Here is a 19,275-nt window from a genome sequence, read left to right on the forward strand (position 1 = left end):
GTGTGAGGGGTCATTAAAAAGGATAACTGTCTGCGGAACGAATGTTTGGCCAACGGATATTCTCAAAGTTGTCGGAATCCACTGTTTCATCGTGATCGGTTGACTATCGAATGGGTAGGAGAACTTCCCTACTCTCCACTGACCAATGATGTCAAGCTTGAATTTTTCCACCCAATCCTTTTGTTCTGCAGGCGGATGAGCCGCTACCAGAATAATCGTGGCCCGTTTACATGGGCCGATCAGGGTCACTAAATGACCATCGATCTTCTGCTTGTTTGCTGCTTTGTGGCATGTTTACACAGGCCGACCCAACTTCAGATGCCTACTGAGCGATCTGTAATAGATCGTTCAGGACACATAGGCTACGGTTCTTCTCGGCAGCACAGGTCCTCGTTGTGCTGCTGAGAACAATAGTCTTTTGTTTGGCACTAAAGATCATTTCACCCAAGGAAGATGAATGACCATTTTGGTTGTTCGTTAGATGATCGGCATCTTGACTGCTAGATTATCTTGAAATGAGCATTCGTAGGAAAGCTTGTTCATGGAAATCCTTCAGCTATTTTGGCTTATGAGGTATGAAATAATTCCTGGTCAATGAACTAAAATAAGGCACTTTTTTGCCCTATCCATAAAAAAAGTTGCGTTGTCAATGATTTTTTATAAGACTGAAGAAACCTGTACAAATTATTTTAACTGTAATTATCATAATTTTACTTTTCACAGTGAATGCAGCTGATGTCCTCATATCAGAATCATGAGCTGTAGACATGTATCACTTATCTTCAGAATTATTTATTGTGGTTTTCCAATGTACCAATAAAAAATATTGTCTGTCTATTATTTGTTTTGATAAGCTATCATGAAAACATAAAAAGTCAAATTCGCAACCCTGACTGCATAATAACCAAGAAAAAGCATACAGCAGCACTCTGTAAGCACTAAGATGTATGCAAACATTGGACATATGAAATCTATGAAGAATTAATTCTAGAAACAATAGACATACAAAATGAAGGTGTTAGGGCACAATTTGTGTGTGCCCACTGCCCACGACAAGGCAAACTCTCTCTGGTAGAACCCTGAACCTAATATTTATTTGTTCTAATATTTATTAAACATGCTAAAAGCCTACAAATTTAATAGGCACGTAGGTTCCAGTAAGATCCCGTTCTAGAAGATATGCTTTATCATCGCCGTTGGGCACACTTGAATTTGTCAATTTTTGAACCTTCATTTTATATGTATACTCTATATAGCAGTAATGCAACTTAAAATCAAAGTTTGCATACATCTCAGCCTGTACAGAGCGCTGCTGTATGCTTTTTGTTTGTAAAAATACATTCAATCCTGTTCATTTTCAAGGCTCAGTGCTTCCTTAACTTTTGGGGATGATTGATTCAATATCTGACGTAAGTAAATAATTGGACGACGCACTAAGTAACACAAATGACCCAAAGGGCTTTAAACGTTGCTTGTTAACAATGAAAGAGAAACCAGTAAAGGGTTAAAATTGGGATACGGCAGAGGGAGACTTTGAATGTACTTACTCGGCAAGTAGACGCCCCTCCTATATCTCCCAGCCCGGTTCCCTTAGCTTGCTAAGCAATTCATCTTCATACGGTGCGGAATTTTAAATTGAAGAAATGCTAATATGTATCTAAAAGCGTGTCATCTGAGAGTTTGCGAGAGGTTTATGGTGACAGCAAAATGAATGCAATTAGATCTCAATTTTCTGATGAGAAACTGCTAAGGAATGAATAATAACTATTTGCTTTTTGGGGAAGGGCAGTGACTTTCTTTTTTGTCTTGTTAAACTTTTTTTTTTTATTTCGATAACTTTTCGACACTGTTTTTCACTATAACTTACGACTTTAGTGACTGCAGTACAGAGGGAGTGTAATGAGCGATCGCTACAAACTGAGGGACAGAAACTGAGAGCCTTTAACAAGTTGACCCTAATTTTAGGTTTGGGATCAACAAAAGTGGTCCAAGAACAACGGCACATACGTGTTTTTCCGGCTCGTCCCGACAGCGTAACATCCAGTAAAAAAATAGTCTGTCAGGAGACTTAACACAGGAGGACTCCTCACCTCCACTCTCAGTCACTGAATGAGACCACTGGTCTCCTTTTTATCTGCCGGACCACGCCCAGGGGTGGGGATATGTGAGCAGTCAGTACCACCCATCTGTCTGACTGTTCATAAGCCCAGCCCTTGACATGCCCAGTTAACTCTCTCAGCACTATGTGCTAGAGCCCTCTTTTGCGGGCTTATATCACCGAGGCTACCAACCTCGATGATACATATCTCCCCTCGAGGACCTGTCTGTTGGCCACTTTACAGTAGATACAACGATTCTAAGAGGTACTCATAATGTGTAAATGCTGATCTGTGGGGGTCCAACCACTGTGAATTTATGTTATGTTTATTTTTGTTTTTATCTATATCACAATCTATATTACAATACAAAATCAAAATGATTTATTTTCAGACTTCCTGTTTTGTACTGATAACTTTTCATCAGTCTCATTATCATCACAGGCAAGACTGCAATTACTGGGCTTCCATACAAAAGATAGAGTATAGAATAGACATAGAGTATTGATAGTCAATAGACATTGACGCTAATGTCGATATATGTCGATATACCCAACAGAAAGATGGACTCTTACATTTTTGTGAAAATTGCACAGTTCTTCTTAGCTATCATCAGAGGTCATAGCAATTGGACTACCCAGCCTGCATATCCTAGTAATATGCTACATTATCCGAAACAGCCCCCTTAATGTCAGCCGTATTGGTTATTACCTAACTTAATAAAATATCAAATGACTATTTCCTCCTCTGTTTTTCCGCAGGAAGTTATCCTGAAAAGAGCCGCGGATCTGGTAGAAGCATTGTACGGGATGCCACATAATAATCAGGTAAAAAAGTCACTTTATCAATATTATGCACATATTATCTAGAAAAATCTGGAAATTCCAAGAGGTCAGGGCAAGGGCCAACTACGAGCTCGTGGGGCCCACAGCGGCAGGATACTGGTTTTACAAATCTGATATTTATTAGTGAGAATATTGAGTCTGACTATAGGACTTTCCAGAAACCATGAACCCACCTGTTCTTGATCACCCCCCTCGCTGTCTCTTCTTACGTTTCCTGGATCACTGTTATTAGAAAACGTGAAATTGAACTGCTCGTCATCGGGCATTCTTATATAAATATAATCTGAACTCATCCCCTATGTTATATTATTCCCTCAGGAGAAATGTTTGTTTGGTATATTGCAATACAGTTAAGACACAATCGGATAGTTGTTCCATCATGCCTGTGGTCCCGAGAACATTTCCACCTGAAATAATAAAGTCCACGTGTCTTTCTCATCATGTTCTGCCATAATCCCCTATAGGATCTCTTAGGGACTTACTTACATTTGGTGCTTTATTTGGAAGCGATTGTATAATTATTGATGCCATTTTGTTCCCTTTTTGCTTTTTTTTAACCGTGGTGCGTCTTTACTCAGGAAATTATACTTAAGAGAGCGGCTGACATTGCCGAGGCGTTGTACAGTGTTCCCAGGAACCACAGCCAGCTCCAAACCCTAGCCAACTCTTCTGTGCACCCCAGCATGATGGGAGTCAACTCCTTCAGCGGGCAACTTGCCGTTAACGTGTCAGAGACATCACAAGTCACCAACCAAGGTAAGAAGTCAACAAGCGAATCAAGAAGGGCTTAACAATCCAATTACAGATTCAGGCTCCTCCATTTTGTACCTTACCTTATTACCTCTACTATTGATTACATGATACCTTCACTTTTTAGGTTTCTCTCGCAATACAAGCAGCGTTTCTCCACATAGCTATGCCCCCAGCACCACCCCTCAACAGACCAACTACAGCTCCGTCACCACCAGCATGAATGGCTATGGGAACACAGCTATGTCCAATCTCGCCGGATCACCCAGTTTCCTTAATGGCTCTGCCGCCAACTCACCCTATGCCAGTAAGTGTTTTTTTTACAAGTTTAGGGTAAAAATAAGATGCAAAACTATCATAGGTATGAAATGATAAAATTATATTTACACAAGAATTACGTGTCCACAAATATAATGCACATCAAAGTTCCTAGTCAAGTTTTTGGTCAAGTAGATAAAGATGAGGGTTCATGGTGCTGATGTCCATCTTCCTACTGCTCCATTTAAATTATCAAAATCTTGGTCAGGCAGATAATGTTGGGAGTTCATGGTGCTGATCGCCTTTCTCCTACTACTCCACTAACTTGACCACAATCATGGTCAAGCAGATAACGTTGAGGGTCCCTGGTACTGATGTCCTTCCTCTTACTACTCCACTTACTTGACCATAATCTTAGTCAAGCAGATAACGTTGAAGCTTCATGGTGTTGATGTCCTTTCCTCTAAAATTTCACTTACTTGATCAAAATCTTGGTCAACCAGATAATGTTGGGGATTCATGGTGCCAATGTCCTTTCTCCTACTACTCCACCTGCTTGATCAAAATCTTAGCCAAACATATAATGTTGAAGGTCCATGGTGATATCTTTCTGCTACTACTCCACTTCCTTGACCACAATCTTGGTCAAGCAGATAATGTTGAGGGTTCATGGTGCTTACATCCTTTCCCCATACTAAGCCATTTACTAGACCATTATCTTGATCAGGACCCTTCAGAGCCTGTACCACAATCTTGACCAGGATCCTTCATGACCTCCCCCTGTTTATAAATACATCTTCATTACTTGGCTCAAACTAAAGATTTGTCAAATTGTCTTGCTAAGTTTTTTTTATATTTCTTTTGCAGTAGTTCCATCTAGTCCCACAATGGCTTCTTCCACCAGCCTACCATCCAACTGTAGCAGTTCCTCTGGGATTTTCTCCTTCTCCCCAGCCAATATGGTATCGGCCGTAAAACAGAAAAGCGCTTTTGCTCCAGTGGTCAGACCACAAGCGTCTCCACCACCCACCTGTACCAGTTCCAATGGCACAAGCCTACAAGGTGAGAGGGAACTTCTGCACAAACTCTTTCATGAATTAGACTGAGGAAACAATTGAGGCCATGATCACCATAGATATCAATACATGGTCCATAGATCTAAAAATATTCTGTTGATTTCTTTTGGGCGGGGAACCTCACATGGTGATGAGTTAATATTTCTGTCAAGAAGAAGATATGTCAAAGTAAAATTATGAAAATTTAGGAGTTCCTTCCAACAGGACCTAGAACCTACAGAAACAGAAAGGAGCCCTCGTAAAGTAGTTGACATTTTTCATTTTTAGAAGATTATACTTTAAAATATGCATTTTTACCTTATTTTGGATGATCCAAGACCCTGAGATTAGGGTTGGTGGACATTTGCCTATGGTTCACCATCATTAAACGCATAGGACTAAAGCAAAAAGTTCTAGGTATAGGTTTTATTCTACATTTTTCTAATTTCCTATTAAAAGATAATGTCTTATAAGATAGTACATGTCAAACATTATATATAAGTGATCTTTACAATGATAGGAAAGATTTCAGAAAGTTATTCCCATCATTGTAGTTTATGGCCCTTTAATAACCAGTGTCCCAATAGTTAAAAAAAACATTGAACGTTAGAACCCTGGTTAGATAGTAGAATATTGTCCAGTCTTTTAACTTTATGGCTATGTGCATACGTCAGGATTTCTTACAGAAATTTCCTTACAAAAACCGGACATTTCTGCCAGAAATCCGCATGCGTTTTTTTTTGCGTTTTTGATGCTTTTTTTGCGGTTTTTCCCAATGCATTAAATAGCGGGAAAAACGCAAAAAATCTGCAAAATTAATGAACATCCTGCTTTTTTTTACCGCGATGCGTTTTTTTCGCGGAAAAAAAAACGCATCATGTGCACAGAATGCATTCTAAATGATAGGATGCATATGTCTGCATTTTTAATGCGTTTTTATCGTGAAAAAACGGGAAAAAAGCGTGAAAAAACCTGAACGTGTGCACATACCCTAAAGGTTATTTTTAGCAAAAGAATAAATACAGATCATGTCATGATACACAGGATCTCACACAACAGGATAGCAGAATGTTTATCGATTATACACCTAGATTAATATTAGTATCCTCATTGTAATTAGAGGCAGAAGTCTCTTTTTTAAAGAGCAATTTCAGTCGTAATTGGCACTAAAATTAATGGCACCATAAGAAAATCCTAAATAAAATGGAATTTTTTAATACAAATTTTGCTTAATGCTTTTTTTTATGAATCTTATTACAATTGTACCTTGAAAAAAAACAACAATACAGCCTAGATTAACATTTGGGAGGAGCTCATTGTCCTCATTGTAGCCTTCTGCTGAATAATGCGTATACGGATTTACAAAAATTTGAGTAACAACTGCCTGGTGCACATTTCTAGCTCAGAATAGTTGTCACTTTTTACCCATTCATTCAGCTATTGAAAAGCTGAAAAGAATAAACTTACTATTTTCTTTTTTTGATCTGCACTAGTAGAATATGGTGAAAAATATGACTCTTAAAAGGAAAAATGTCATCTGCTATAATTTTATGGTTATTTTTTTGACCAGGTGTAAATACCGCTTTCTTTCTGAATACGACGTTGCTTTTCTTTTTTTTTCCTGTGCCTATCCGTTCCTTTTCTTTCCTGTATATAAATCTAGTATTGTTAGCCAAATGGGCATGATCTTCAAGAAGACTCCCACAAATGAGAGTTAAGGACCACGCCCACTTGCCTATCTATGCTAGATTTCTAAACAGGAAATAGATGGCCATATCTCAGGAACAGAGAGGCGTAAGAAGAAAAGAAAAACAATGCCAGATTCAGGAGAATGACGGCATTCACACGAAGTGACAGCTTTTCTTTAACGGAGAGAAGCATCTGACAGGACTTGCTCTTTAAGAACGCTTATTATACTAGGAAAGTAGTCGTCTAAAGACACAATTAGAATAGTACTGTGATGGCAAGAATGAATGAGCGTATTCCACACAGCAGCCACAGGAACACAGTATAAACCCATTTTTACAGGGTTTGTCATTATGCCATTTTTCCCGGTTCACTAATTTGCCCTTTTGTCTTCCCTCATCAGACCAGTCTTTTGTGGACACTGGCAAGTTCCTCAGTACAGGCTCTCTGCAGGGCTTGGCCTTCTCCTGAAGTATGTGACCAGTTCTTCCCATTTTCTGCTCCTGTCTTGTTTCTGTGTTCTGTCTGTGTCTATTGACTAGAGAAATTATCTGTATTCTTCTTACATATACACTTATTAGGGCCTGGTAGAGTAGCTAAGGCCTACAACAAACTGTGGGTTGTATATTAACACTGGGGGGGCTCACTGGCCAACTTGTGACTGTAGTTAAACAGTAGACACAGAGGGACTGACTACTTGGCAGTGTTGCTTTCTAAAGTTGCAGAGAATGAATTGGTTAGTCATACACAGGGTTGTGGCCAGTATTGTCACCTAAATCCCTGCATCTCCAGATTTACATGAAACCTGTCACCAGGTCAAAGTGTCCAGTTTTTGCTCTCCTGAGTATTGGAGGAGGTCCTCACAGGATAATGATGCAGAGCCACCTAACGACACACCCCAGAGGATCCTGTCAGCTACGCCCCAGAGGATCCTGTCAGCTACGCCCCTTTGTTAAGGCCTTAAAAATTTGTAGTACCTAAAATGTCCCATATTTCTGCAACCGTATGGAGGATTGAAATGAAAAAAAAAATGTAATACTCAGCAGAAATTAAATAAGAGCAAAAACTGTCCACTTTTCACCTGGCGACAGGTCTTCTTTGAGCCCGATATGTTAAAACGGGGAGGTTACTTAGAACCTTCATAAAGATCCAAGTAGTCAACTTCATCTTCTACCTACCATAGTGTGCAATTTCTTTAAGGACTTTGTTAGTTTAGCTAAGACCCTCATAAAAAAAAAAAACACTGATACAAGACCATTACCATGTATTTGGTTTAAATGGTACACGTATACTATATGTGCATAAGGTGGAGATGGGATGGGATGACGCTTGTGACACCCTTGTTGATGTGCTGTGGCCACACTGAGATGCGCTGTAATAGCAAATCTAACCTGGGGACAAATATGGTGCTGTTTTGGAAGAAAATAACCATGTTTTTTAACTTGAGACAATCCATTTACATTAACTTTTGCCATGAAGCAGTGGCAGACCATGACACTCATATAGGGCCTGTAAGTTGAAGCATCTCCCAATATGCCCTGTGTACAGGTACGGACTGGGACTGAAATTCAGCCCTGGTATTTGAAATCACACAGGCCCATGGTGTCCCCGCCCCTGAGCACCAGATGGAATATATTACTAATATTACCTTGAATGGTGGAAAGCAAGATTTACCACAAGACCAATATTTCTAATGATACCTGTGGCCTGCTGGGGTAAATGATGGAGTCAGCAACTTTGTACTCCGTCACAACTCTTAACAGTATGGGTGTCTTGAGAACACAGATTCTGCTAACAACGTAGCACACAAGGCAGCCCACAACCAGACAGGCCCTTCTGGCCTTCGCCAGAATTGCCAGATGGACAGTCCGGCCCTGGCTGTGTATGTAGAAGTCTAGAGGATTTGTATGATGTGGGCTGACAGGAGTATTTTAAAGTTTAGATAGGATAGGGGATAACTTCTCGATCTCTGGGGTGAAACCACTGGGACCCACTTCAATCCCAAGAACTGGGGCATCAAAGAGCCTCATGTGAATGAAGCCTTGGTTGATCGTGGGCACTACCACTTCGGAAATCGCCAACTACTGTACTCAGCTAGTCTTTGGCATTAGAGCACCAGTCCGCATGATCGATCTCCTTTCCATTGACATGTAGCCCCAATTCTCGGGATGGGTGTAGGTCCCAGCTGAAGGACTCACAGCGACAGGTAATAGCTTCCAAACATGATAGACCCCCTTTAGTCTCTGATTCTGCTCCATAACTGCTAGGTGTTGGCCATTTTACACAGGAGAAACCCACCAGTATACGCTGCAATTTGACCAAGCTTTGATCGCAATTGTCTAACCCTTTAGATGCTTTGGTGAACATCGGCCATGGCATCAAAGTGGTAAGATGGGAATTGTTATCATGGCTGCTCGGGTCCCATGAAGGGAAGGCTGATTTGGACCTTTTCCTGTGATGCCCCAGCTCGGCCCTGCCATGGAGCAACATTTTTTGCTTTCAGGGGGCCAAAGTATCCAACCCTTTTGTTGATGAGAAGTGATAAAAACCATTCCTTGAAATAGTCAGATAATGGGAGTGATGGCACCAAATGGAGATGGTTTTACTAATCTCGTAGAAGTAATATCAGAAGGTTAAAGATGCCAAGGTGTGACATACAGAAGTAGTGCTGAGTGCTGTCGCTTCAAAATTATCCAGCAACTAGAGGGGTGAACACAGTCAAAGGAGACAGGGAGTGGTTAGCAGAGCCCCAGGGGGGATTGCGGGGAAGTTGTTGACTATTCTGGCAGCAACCGAAGGGATGAGTGGTTTGTGATCTGTCTCTCACAAAAATTCAGGCAATAAAACCATAGGGACACAGGATTCAATTAAAGAGTGAAGCTGAGCTAACCCCTGTGCTGTTAGTTGACAAAGTCTATCAGGAGCAGAAGGATAAGGACTGGAAGGAATTGTGTCACATGGATCATCTCCCTCAGCAAACCCCTCCTCGTCCTCCATCCCACTGTGCTGTCATAAGAGACTGTTAGTCAATGTGCCTTTAAGAAGTAGCTGTACTGTTTATGAAGCCCGTGCTTAAGAGACTTGAATTGTACTGGACGTACTGTGATATTAAACTACACTGCTCATCTGTTCATGAGGACTCTATAAATTGTGTCTGTGTGAGCAAGTGGATCCATCTTGTGCCTGAGGAAGCTACCGTGCATGGTCACACTGAGTAAAGGTTCCCTCAGAGTTCCAAAGAATTCATGAGACCTGTCCGGCCCCTGTCTGAACCTAGCGGCGTGCACCTGTGCACGTAACAAAGGGGACATCATAGTGTTATGATCTAAGTGGGAAAATAGAAGCCAGACAACTTCATAGAAACAGAGTATGAATAGAAGGATGCTGTCACCTTACTACTATTAATTAGCTATAAGTTGACCATTATGGTTTTCGGTCTGTGTCTATGGGCCCATGGCAAGAATGAATCAAAAATCCTGCAGTCAGATATACTATAGCACTTGTTAAATGATAATCCAAGTTTTCCGGGGGCCCAAACTGCAAAAGTTTTGTCATTGCTCAAAAAGTAGGAAGTCGCCCACTTTAACAGCTAGTTGGTAAAATATTCTTAATTAAACATCAAGAGAACAGGGAATGAGAATCAGCTCTCCAAAGTAGTGTTCACTGGGAGACATCACACGGTGTCAGGGCTGAAGCGACCGAACAATAAGGAAGAGATCCTCCAGCCATGATAGGTGAGTATAAAGCTTAACGTTTAATCCAATATGCTACCCTGACTAAGTCATAACGGCGAAACGCCTAGGTTATATTAATCCCTGTGGATTTGTCTGCATTTTTCTGCTTTTAACATATTGGATTATACATTAAGCTTTATACTCACTCATCATCGCTTGAGGATCTCTTCTTTGCTGTTCAGTAAAATATTTTAGGACTCACAGATGGGGCAAGCCAAACAATAGTGGGTGCACCACTTAAAACTCGTGCTGCTGATAGGATAAGGCTGATTCAATTAGTTCCCAGTTTATACATTTTTTGCCATTAAAGGGGATTCTCCGGTGCCAGCACTGAGACCATGTGAACGGTTATGTGTGATATGCATAGTCCGGTCACATTCAGACTAGACGTCTTCTTTCAATCCAAGTGAATTGAGTGAGGTCGCACATGTCTAGTAAGACTGTGGCTGGGAGTATGTGTATCCGACACTTGCAGTCACATGACCACTCGGTCTCGCCGCTGACATCGGGGAATCCTCACATTGCGTGCCGCCATAATGTGAGGACAAAACCTTTAAGTTTACCACTGATGTAATTTGATAGGTTTTTGATTGAAATAAAAGTAACTACCTTCGGCAAATGTGTGGATTTCCATGAAATACCTTTACATTTGTCTTACTCACGATTCTGAAGAAATCCTAATTATCACCTTTCTATATTTTTCTTCATTTTCTAAATTTAAGTTTCACGTCATTGAATTAATCCTATCTATCTGAAGAAATGACATACTGAAGTGGAAATAGATTCAAGACCAATTACATCTGTATTTAAAAGCAAAATGATAACGGACCGACCCACCGACCCAAATCAGTGATCTAATGGACTTTTTTTTAATAAGGTCAATTACAGAAGAAATATTTTTTTTATTAATAATGGCAGCCAAGACGAGAGTAAATGCATGGCTTCACTCATACTCAAATGCTCTCAGTGCCAGAATTATAACTAGGCAAATCTAGGCAGGGTCCACATAGGGATCTGGTTAAACATGCTCTATGTTTGTCAAGTTGAGAGTGAAGTATACAAGGGGCCCATCGTGACTCTGTTATCCTGGTGCCCACATATACCTTAAGTTGGCTCTGATCATAGTACCAATTCAGGCTTGGATTTTCTTCACTTTGGGCAACGGTTCAGTTTCTTGCCCTTTCCCTATATCTAAATGCTAAGCAAGCAAAATTGGGTTTTTAGAGCCCCCCTAGTTACACTCCTGGAGATCCACCACTTGCTATGGATGTGGTTAGTTGATAAGGACTTGCTTTTTATGGGGGTTGTGAGGCAGCATGTTCCTAGAAACCACTCTTAGATTCAGTTCAAGGCTGAAATGCATTGAGTTGAGTACCAAAGTGGAAAAAACTATTGGCGCAAAAACGTAACAATGCTCTCCTCTTCTTTAATTTGGCGATCCAACATCAATGCTCTATTAGTCCTTTCTGTCTTTTGTTTCCAGCTGTAAATATTTGATGGCAGCCTTCCATCATGGGTCAAAATGGTTAGAAGTAGTGATGAGCGAGTGTACTCGTTGCTCGGGTTTTCCCAAGCACGCTCGGGTGACCTCCGAGTATTTATGACTGCTCGGAGATTTAGTTTTCATCAAGGCAGCTGAATGATTTACAGCTACTAGCCAGGCTGAGTACATGTGGGGGTTGCCTGGTGGCTAGGGAATCCCCACATGTAATCAAGCAGGCTAGTAGCTGTAAATCATCCGGCTGCCGCAATGAAAACTAAATCTCCGAGCAGTCATAAATACTCGGAGGCATCCGACCGTGCTTGGGAAAACCCGAGCAACGAGTACACTCGCTCATCACTAGTTAAAAGCTGTTAGAGAAGTTCGAATCTGTGGAGGTTCGATATCGCAAATTTAACATTGAAATTCAATTTGTGTCAAAGTAATTCACTGTGAACTGAGTGTTCCTTATTAAGCTCTTCGCGACTCTTCAGACCTCTGGGCATAATAAACGTAGGATGTTAAAAAAAAAAAGTTACATCATCACCATCATTCGGCTTCCTTGCAATCTTCCAGTCAGTTGTCCGGTACTCCTTACCTCTCATTCTTTCCTTCTGTGGCACTCAACCTATCACCTCACAGCCGGTTGTGTAGTACTCCTCTCATTCTCTCCTTCTCCTGTGGCACTCATCCTATTCATTCTGCACCTCACAGCCGGTTGTCCGGTACTCCACAACACTTGTTTTCTCATTCTCCTCCGAGTCGAATCTTCTTCATTCTGCACTTCACTCAATGCCAGGGCTTCTGACGGCATGTAGGCCTCTAAAGTCACTGTGTGCCATGCTGTCGCAGTGCATGTAATGATGTCATGACATTACGACATGCATTGCCTGAGGCCTATTTGGCATGAGTGTAGAAGGTCAAAGAGGATGCACAACAAGAGAAGATGAAAATGAGTAGTGCGGAGGACTGGACAGTGGACTGCAGGGGTGGCAAGACAAGTTAGTGATGAGGTGAGTATTCTTTTTTTTACCTTTTGCCACTTGGCCACTATTTTGCTGAATTTGTTCAGAGCAAATTTCTAAAAATCTGCATTTTAGAGAATACGAATTTTTGTCAGTTTCTACTCAAATAAATTCTTTCATCTCTACAATATGTACTGTCAACATGGCACCCATTGGTAAACAGTGCTTGACCTCACGTGATGACTGTGGCCTCTGATTGCCTGCAGCGGTCACAGGCTGACTGATTGTAAACAGCTTCATTGTTGGATCTCCAAAAAAAGAAGGGATGAGAATTGTTGGTTTTGTAATTTTATATAATTTACAGGCCTGAAAATTGGATATCCTCTTTAATGGCCACCAATGACTGTTGAAAGGGAAGAGCACAATCGTTTCAAGATAAATTCCACACCACTACACATCCTTAAAACATTAGTGTTTGTTGTGTGTGGTTATTGTATTTGGGTGTGATTTTGTCGTGCCACGTTTTCTATGGTTTTTAATGTTCGGTATTAAGAAAATCACTAATGTTCACTTTCCTCTTTGTGCTCCTTTCTAGCTATCTCCGGCATGATTGCACCACCCATGTGAAACAAATCAAGGAAGATATCACCTGGGGGTACTTTGCTAAGAGAAATTCACCTCAAAGGTTTGGGAAGAACTTCTCTCAGTTTCTCTTTTTTTCTCTCTGACCAAGAGCAACTTTTAACTCAGGCCTCTGTACAGAGGAACCATAAAACTGCAGATGTACACAAATCAAGACTTATAGATCTAAGAAGTGTTTGTTGTCCAGGCCACCACCATCATGGATGTCTACGTTGCTCAGTGATGAGGACGTCTCACAAGAAGATCACAGAAACGAAGAAAATCCTTGGACATTCCTATTACAATTTTACCTGTGCTTGAAGTAACTTATTAATGTCCATGGATAGATATGCACCATGAGCTTCTAAGATGTCCTTGTGGTTGATCAATTGAAAGAGTTTCAAACCAATCGAATGGATGGATCGTAGGAAACCAAGGATCTTCTCAAGAAGATCATAAAAGGGTCATGGGAAAAAAGTACACTTTTTGCTATGAGTTTTGTATTTTATTCCAAATGTTGATGGAGATTGAGAGACAGGGGGTATTTTTTAGGTTTGGGACAATGAATCTAGGTTATAAACAGAACAGAGGGTTCCACACTATGGATCGATTTTTTTATTTCTTTCCATAGTTCAAATCAAGTTTCCATCAATATATATTTTCCATTCATCACTTCAATCTGGTTGACTTTTTTTTATTTTCATCTTTTAATCAAACGGAGGTCAACCATCATTCCTATGACCTATTTTTAATATGTATCGGGCATCTACTTGGTGGGCCAATTCTGAGATGTCAAGACCTCTACTTTGCCTCTCACCACATATCATGGACACCTAGATGATTGCCCACCTAGCCTTGGATTATTCAGAGTGTATATCTCTGTATCATGATTTGTTACAACTTCCTGCCTTTTCCATTTATGTTCAAGTGCAATTCACTAAAGAATGTTAGCCAATATTTTTTTTACTTTTTTTGTTTTTTATTTGTTTTGTTTTTTGTTTGTTTTTAATCAACCAATGCAAAGCAAGTGAGCTTTGGCAAATTAAGCACAAATCGGAGTATCAAGTAGGTTGCAGATTACTAATTGAATCCCTTTGTTGAATGCTGGTCAATGGATGTCTCATTTTTCATACCCCCTTTAGTTTTTATGTTGACCCTTTTATCAACTTATAAATAATGTATATGATTTTATGACCTTTTATTATTATGTTTTTTAATTTGCCAAAGTTAGAATCCTATTTATATGGGAAAAAATATTTCCTTTTTTCTCTATTCAGCCAACACAAACAAATGTAAAAAAAAAACATATAAATATATATAACGTAGGAATGAACAAATGTGACACTGCCTCACACCTCACAACAGAAAAGGAAGCATTTTTTTTAAGATATCTTGTTTTTTTATTATTATTTTAAGGGGAATTTGTAAAATATCCATATAAATAATGTATTTAACTCTGGAATTTGTACAGCCCTTTACCCAGTTTATTTTATTGTGTGCGTTAAAATGTGAAAAAGTGCCGACTGTTACTTTTTTTTCTATTGTTTCTTAAGCCTGATGAACAATTTTTTTTTTCTTTTTCTTTTTTTTTCTTAATTTGTCATTTTACACTTTATGTTAAAACAAAATTAGCTTTTTTTTTACACACAGATTGACCCGTCTTTTTTTATCATTGATTTTTTACATTGAAATCTCTCTGACTTTAGTACGTCTTTACGCTGATGAAAGATTGTACTGTATGGTTGCTTCTGTTGCTTATATCAGCGCTATAGCTTTGATGGTGCATTCTGTTTTTTTGCTATGCAAATGTCTAATTTTAGCTAGTTTTATTTCTCAGGTGCATTAAGACCCAATTGTTTTAGGTTGAAGAATCGGAAGCCATGTTGTAGTCAAAATACGCCCCAAGTCTAGATAGGTATTTTTATTGAGTCTATATACTGCTGTACTCACGCTGTAGGATAGGTTGAGTACTTCTATCCCTTGGTTTGAGCAATCATTGGGGGATACAGGGCTGGCACAAGACCACTGCAGCCAATCACCGGTAGGACAGTCGGTATGTGAATGCTGGGTCCAATGATTGGTTACAACCCCTATAAGTAATATAATTCTAATAATCTGATGCCATCGCTTGGATAAGAGATTATTGAATAATGGTTTTATAGAAAGCTTACTTTATAAAGAGGTCTTCTTATGTCATAAGGTGATGGCTAGAGTTGAGCAAAAAGATTTGCAGGACCCTTGTCCAGTGGTTACATCAGTAGTCCGTGATCACCGGACCAAAGCTACCTGCCAGCATCACTTGACGCCTCTTTTGATTCGTGAGCGCGGAGCAACGTCAACTGTTGCATCAGAAGATTCCGGGAGGTGGAAGAGGACTCTAGTCCGGCAACCAATATGGCCACTGGAACAGGGTCCTGCGAAACTTTGTGCTCAACTCTACTTATAGTCTATTGCTAGGACAGGGCACCACCTTATGGTCTGTGAAGGGTTCAAAGAATGATGAAGATGGGGAAATGATTTAGTGTTGCATCTCTTACTAAATATTCCCTACACAGCAGGTCTACAGATAAACAAACTGTGTAAAAAAATTGCAGACTGTCTCGTGTATTTAAATAACCAATACTGCCAGATATGGGGAAATAGAGCCCCTAGTCCAGCGCTGTGTTCCCTTCATCCTTAAGATCAGAGGTTGGACCACACCATTTATAAAGTAATGGCATATCCTAGGTATAAGCCATGACTTTCTGAGATGAGAATTCCCCTTCGAACATTGTGCCGTAAGCTAAGTATCCTCTAATGGTTCCTGGAAGTAGCCAGAATTTAATTATTTCACTCTATGTCTATGCATGAAATACAAAGCTGTAATGATACTTTAGTAAGTACTTAGCACAGAAAGTTGACCATGACAGCTAGGTAAGCACCTTAGATTTTTTAAGTCTCGGCCTTGAGGGTCACCATAGAGACTTTGACCGGACTGTCTGCATCTCAATCTGTCGCGAGACAGTTGGTTCAAGTTGCAAAATTACCTTTGGACAGTCATATACTGCTGAATTTTTAAGACATTTGTGCTAAGACTGAATGCACCTAAATGAGGTACTAAGCAAATGACTCGGATGGGCTGAATGTTGGTTTGTCCCCCCTCTCATCATATGCATGTTCATAGAATGTGGGCAGGGTTTTTTTTTTTATACAAAGGGTGCACATACTTTCGTTCTGAAGTCTGCTCTAACATTTTACCCGTGTCTTTCACATGAATAGAAACCAGCAGTTTAAATGCCTTAATGCAAATCATGTCCATTCAACATGTATCTTACCCTCACCCATCACCACCATCACCCAGAACAAAAACCACTGGAAAAGCACAAGAGAAACATGTTTTTGCAAGTTGACAAATATTTTTTTTTTCATAGATACAGAATACTTAGGGTGGGAATGAATAAGCAAGGCACTGTTGTGGGATCTATTTCATTAAATTAAATACAGGATGAAGGGGGCTACAGTTCATTGGTGAGATAAAAAAAAATGGACATGAAATATATATATTAGCTCAAAATCTGACAACTATCTTTGAGCTAAATTGTAAATTATGATGTCGACCATTTTTCAAAATAGAAAGTAGACACATGAGAAATTTTGGACTACCATTCCCCTTCCACATTAACAAATTCCAAACAATGGCCAACTTGCATATCGCTGATATTGGTCTCATACCTACCAACATCATGGTTCGCATCATAGGAAGTTTAAGACTTGACCCAATGTCCGCCTCTTGAATGAGCCAAACCGAATGGAAACTCCAACTTTTGTGCAAGTTTATCCCACCTCTTTGGATCTCGAGACAAGCCTATATTTGCCAGGATTGTTTTTGAAAATCCTGGACAACCCCATCAAATTTGAGGCCTAAATTCCAACTCTTGGAGACTTTAACGCACAGAGAAGTAGTCCGAAGGCTTGTTTTGTAGCTGGTTAAACATCAAAAGCTGTATGAGAGACTGGAGATAATCTCAGACTGGGTCAAGCGTGGCGCTACATAAACCCTGTCATAGATGGGATCCATCTTCAAGGTAGAGTTTCCCATAGCAGTCACTTTTTAAGTCAGTAGTCCCTTTCCAATGCCCTTAATTTCATACTTGCTGACATTTGAGTAAGCCCTTTCGGGCAATATAGAGTGCAGACCTAAAACAATGTCCCCATTGCCAACTCTTTTCCATACTACGTCCCACCACAACACATCCATGCTACCTCCATGGAAGAAACGCTTCAAAAGTGCTGATTTCAAGGGATTTTGGGAGGAATCAGCAGTGCCAAGAAGATGTTCCAACTATTTTGGAAGTTTGAGAGGTCTCCTCTTTGTTTGAGATCCTTCCGGATGTTCCAGGAGACTTGACAAGTATGCTTTATTTATGTATGAGGACTTTATAGTTGGCCAACTGCTCAGTCCAGACCTGATCACCATTATTTCTGTCTTTTTATAGGACAATTCAACAGTCAGACATTTTTCCTGTTCCATGTGCTCAGAGATAGGTCAACGTCCTACAATGTACAAGAGTATAAATAGTAATTTATAATTTTATACTATTTTAATAGGTATTTAATAGGTGATCGAGTCAATATAGATCGGCTGATAATAGATGTCAAGGGAGATAGTAAAAGAGAACATAATGGTAATCAATGGATAATAGAATTAGTCCTGATGTCTTAAAGGAAGTCTGTACATCCTTTATTGTTGGTCATTTCTTATGAAATTAATTTGGTCATAAAATGCTCCCCACACCCCATTAACAAAAGAGAACCTATAGCCTTTACCGTATAAATACTGTATACAGAATTGTAGGCCATGATCTAAGACTGGATCCCACCACTGGACCATACCAACTGCTATGTATAGTTATTGAACTGTCTAAGTTCCTTACAAAGTCACTGTGTAAGTAGACAAAATTGCCCATATGGGCCAATTGTTGGTTGACACTATGGCTCTATAGCAACTCCTGCCACCCATCATCATTCAACTATCATGGTACTCTGGGTGTTACGATCTTGAGACAGCTAGGAGAAGAATTGGTCATTTGCCCCAAGACGTATATACACCTACAAAGAATGTAAATAAGCTCAGGATAATTGTACTTTTTTATGTACAGGGGCTGTCACCATTAAAGCATGTGAACCTTTTAATACTGAGTGGTCCCAAAACCTAATTTTGGTTCTCCAAATACCACGGTTATGCTTACAAAAACGTACATGGGCCTAGCTCTCACAATGTTACATGGCTGTTTGAGTTTCGAGGGGTTGTTTTTCCATCATGTACATATACAAAATACAATGGAAACGTCTGCATTTTATCCTACGTATGAATCTCACCTTTTAAATAGGAGCACTGTACAGTTCTGATGAAACAATAGAGATTCTTCTAATTTTTTTGCTAAAAAAAATTTGAAGCTGTAAAAAATTTTTGATTTTCACAATGTTTAATTAAAGTTACTTCCTGTCTGTGTATCTCGACTTTCCCTTTTTTTTTTCTCATTAAATAAAGTTTTCCGGATTAATCTCGGTCTGCCAGCCATGCTGAAATTGTGCTGGCCTAAATATACCTATGTAATTGGTCTTGCAGAAGAACACATAAAATCTACATTTCAAGCCTCATCGGGCCCTAAAAAAATAACAGTGAGGAGGGGAGAGAAGGGGGATGGTGCTGCAGTTTCTTGTGCTTTTGTATGTAAGACTACATTCTGTAATAATAGAATTCTACGAAGAGGGATGCAAAATACCCAAAATCACAGGTTACGCG

At 39.8% G+C, this 19,275-nt stretch overlaps 1 protein-coding gene across 2 annotated transcripts in view; it reads left to right on the plus strand.

The window, feature by feature from the left end:
* Nucleotides 1-18,989, plus strand: part of EBF1 (EBF transcription factor 1) — a 439,027-nt gene extending 420,038 nt beyond the window's left edge. Inside the window, exons 12-17 of one of the 2 annotated variants that reach the window (XM_069763497.1) lie at nt 2,858-2,923; nt 3,520-3,697; nt 3,819-3,998; nt 4,817-5,011; nt 7,094-7,162; nt 13,465-18,989. In XM_069763497.1, coding sequence (XP_069619598.1) covers nt 2,858-2,923; nt 3,520-3,697; nt 3,819-3,998; nt 4,817-5,011; nt 7,094-7,161 — 687 coding nt within the window. In that variant the 3' untranslated portion in view covers nt 7,162; nt 13,465-18,989. The remainder of the gene's footprint in view (nt 1-2,857; nt 2,924-3,519; nt 3,698-3,818; nt 3,999-4,816; nt 5,012-7,093; nt 7,163-13,464) is intronic. The other variant, XM_069763496.1, reaches the window with a different exon arrangement.
* Nucleotides 18,990-19,275: the final 286 nt, after the last annotated feature.

The sequence above is a fragment of the Ranitomeya imitator genome, chromosome 4 (assembly GCF_032444005.1).
Source record: "Ranitomeya imitator isolate aRanImi1 chromosome 4, aRanImi1.pri, whole genome shotgun sequence".
Lineage (NCBI taxonomy): Eukaryota > Metazoa > Chordata > Amphibia > Anura > Dendrobatidae > Ranitomeya > Ranitomeya imitator.